The 2,262-nt window shown below is 62.1% G+C and overlaps 1 protein-coding gene across 1 annotated transcript; it reads left to right on the forward strand.

The window, feature by feature from the left end:
• Positions 1-74: 74 nt before the first annotated feature.
• Positions 75-1,892, forward strand: LOC113980237 (sulfotransferase family cytosolic 2B member 1-like; the record flags this gene model as incomplete). The annotated part of the gene is made up of 2 exons (XM_027707475.1): positions 75-169; positions 1,686-1,892. Coding segments are annotated over 2 exons (302 nt in total), but the record flags the coding sequence as incomplete, so codon positions are not given.
• Positions 1,893-2,262: the final 370 nt, after the last annotated feature.

Consider the following 2,262-nt stretch of genomic DNA (forward strand, 5'->3'; position numbering starts at 1 on the left):
CCCCACTGTCCCCATAATGTCCCCAATCCCCCCAATGTCCCCAATATCCCCCCAATATCCCCCACTGTCCCCAGTTCCCTTCGGCTCCTGGTTCCAGCACGTCCGGGGGTGGCTCCAGCTCCGGGGGAGGGACAATTTCTTCTGGATCAGCTACGAGGAGCTGCAGCAGGTGGGGGGACCCCCATGGCACCCCAAGGTCACCCCAATGTCACCCAGGGTCACCCAGGGTCACCCCAATGTCACCCCAATGTCCCCAGTGATGTCCCCCCTGTCCCCAGGTGGCTGTGCCAGTTCCTGGGCCGGGTTCTGTCCCCAGTGATGTCCCCAGTTATGTCCCCATTAATGTCCCCAATGGCCCCATTGATGTCCCCATTGTTGTCCCCAGTGGCCCCAATGTCCCCATTGATGTCCCCAGTGTCCCCCCAGGACCTCCGGGGCAGCGTCCAGCACCTCTGCTCATTCCTGGGCCGGGCTCTGTCCCCAGTGATGTCCCCATTGTTGTCCCCAGTGTCCCCATTGATGTCCCCAATGGCCCCATTAATGTCCCCATTAATGTCCCCAATGATGTCCCCAATGTCCCCCCAGGACCTCCGGGGCAGTGTCCAGCGGCTCTGTGGCTGTGCCCTGGTGTCCCCAATGTCCCCCATGTCCCCACTGATGTCCCCAGTGTCCCCCCAGGACCTCCGGGGCAGTGTCCAGCGGCTGTGCCAGTTCCTGGGCTGTCCCCAATGTCCCCATTGATGTCCCCAATGTCCCCATTGATGTCCCCAATGTCCCCCCTGTCCCCAGGACCTCCGGGGCAGTGTCCACCGGCTGTGCCAGTTCCTGGGCCGTTCCCTGTCCCCATTGATGTCCCCAATGTCCCCAATGATGTCCCCAATGTCCCCAGGACCTCCGGGGCAGTGTCCAGTGGCTGTGCCGGTTCCTGGGCTGTCCCCAATGTCCCCAATGTCCCCATTGATGTCCCCATTGATGTCCCCAATGTCCCCAATGTCCCCACTGATGTCCCCTGTCCCCCCAGGACCTCCGGGGCAGTGTCCAGCATCCAGCGGCTGTGCCAGTTCCTGGGCTGTCCCCAATGTCCCCATTGATGTCCCCAATGTCCCCTCTGTCCCCAGGACCTCTGGGGCAGTGTCCAGCGGCTGTGCCAGTTCCTGGGCCATTCCCTGTCCCCATTGATGTCCCCAATGTCCCCAATGATGTCCCCAATGTCTCCATTGATGTCCCCAATGTCCCCCCTGTCCCCCAGGACCTCTGGGGCAGTGTCCAGCGGCTGTGCCGGTTCCTGGGCCGTTCCCTGTCCCCATTGATGTCCCCAATGTCCCCAATGATGTCCCCAATGATGTCCCCAATGTCCCCAGGACCTCCGGGGCAGTGTCCAGTGGCTGTGCCGGTTCCTGGGCTGTCCCCAATGTCCCCAATGTCCCCATTGATGTCCCCAATGTCCCCAATGTCCCCACTGATGTCCCCTGTCCCCCCAGGACCTCCGGGGCAGTGTCCAGCGGCTGTGCCAGTTCCTGGGCTGTCCCCAATGTCCCCAATGATGTCCCCAATGTCCCCAATGATGTCCCCAATGTCCCCAGGACCTCCGGGGCAGTGTCCAGCGGCTGTGCCAGTTCCTGGGCTGTCCCCAATGTCCCCAATGATGTCCCCAATGTCCCCACTGATGTCCCCTCTGTCCCCAGGACCTCCGGGGCAGTGTCCAGCGGCTGTGCCAGTTCCTGGGCCGTTCGCTGTCCCCGCGGGCTCTGGACGCCGTGGTGTCCAACGCCTCCTTCGTCACCATGAGCCACAACCCCATGAGCAACTTCAGCCTCTCCCCCCAGTTCATCCTCGACCGCCGGAGGGGCCCCTTCCTGCGCAAGGGTGGGCGCGGGGGGGGCACCGGGGGGGTCATGGGGGGACATGGGGCGGGATTTGGGGTTTTTGGGGGTGGATTTGGGATGTTTGGGGGTGGATTTGGGAGTCTCACCCCTCAGGTTGTTTTGGGGCGGATTTGGGGGGTTTTGAGGTGGATTTGGGTTGTTTTGAGGTGGATTTGGGGCTCTCACCCCCCGGGGGTGTTTTGGGGGGTGGTTTTGGGGGGTTTTAGGGTGGATTTGGGGTGGTTTGGGGTGGATTTGGGAGTCTCACCCCTCAGGTTGTTTTGGGATGGATTTGGGGGGTTTTGGGGTGAATTTGGGATGTTTGGGGGTGGATTTGGGAGTCTCACCCCTCAGGTTGTTTTGGGGCGGATTTGGGGGGTTTTGAGGTGGATTTGGG

Source organism: Neopelma chrysocephalum, unplaced genomic scaffold, assembly GCF_003984885.1.
Source record: "Neopelma chrysocephalum unplaced genomic scaffold, ASM398488v2 Primary Assembly neopelma1_93171, whole genome shotgun sequence".
In the NCBI taxonomy this organism is placed as follows: domain Eukaryota; kingdom Metazoa; phylum Chordata; class Aves; order Passeriformes; family Pipridae; genus Neopelma; species Neopelma chrysocephalum.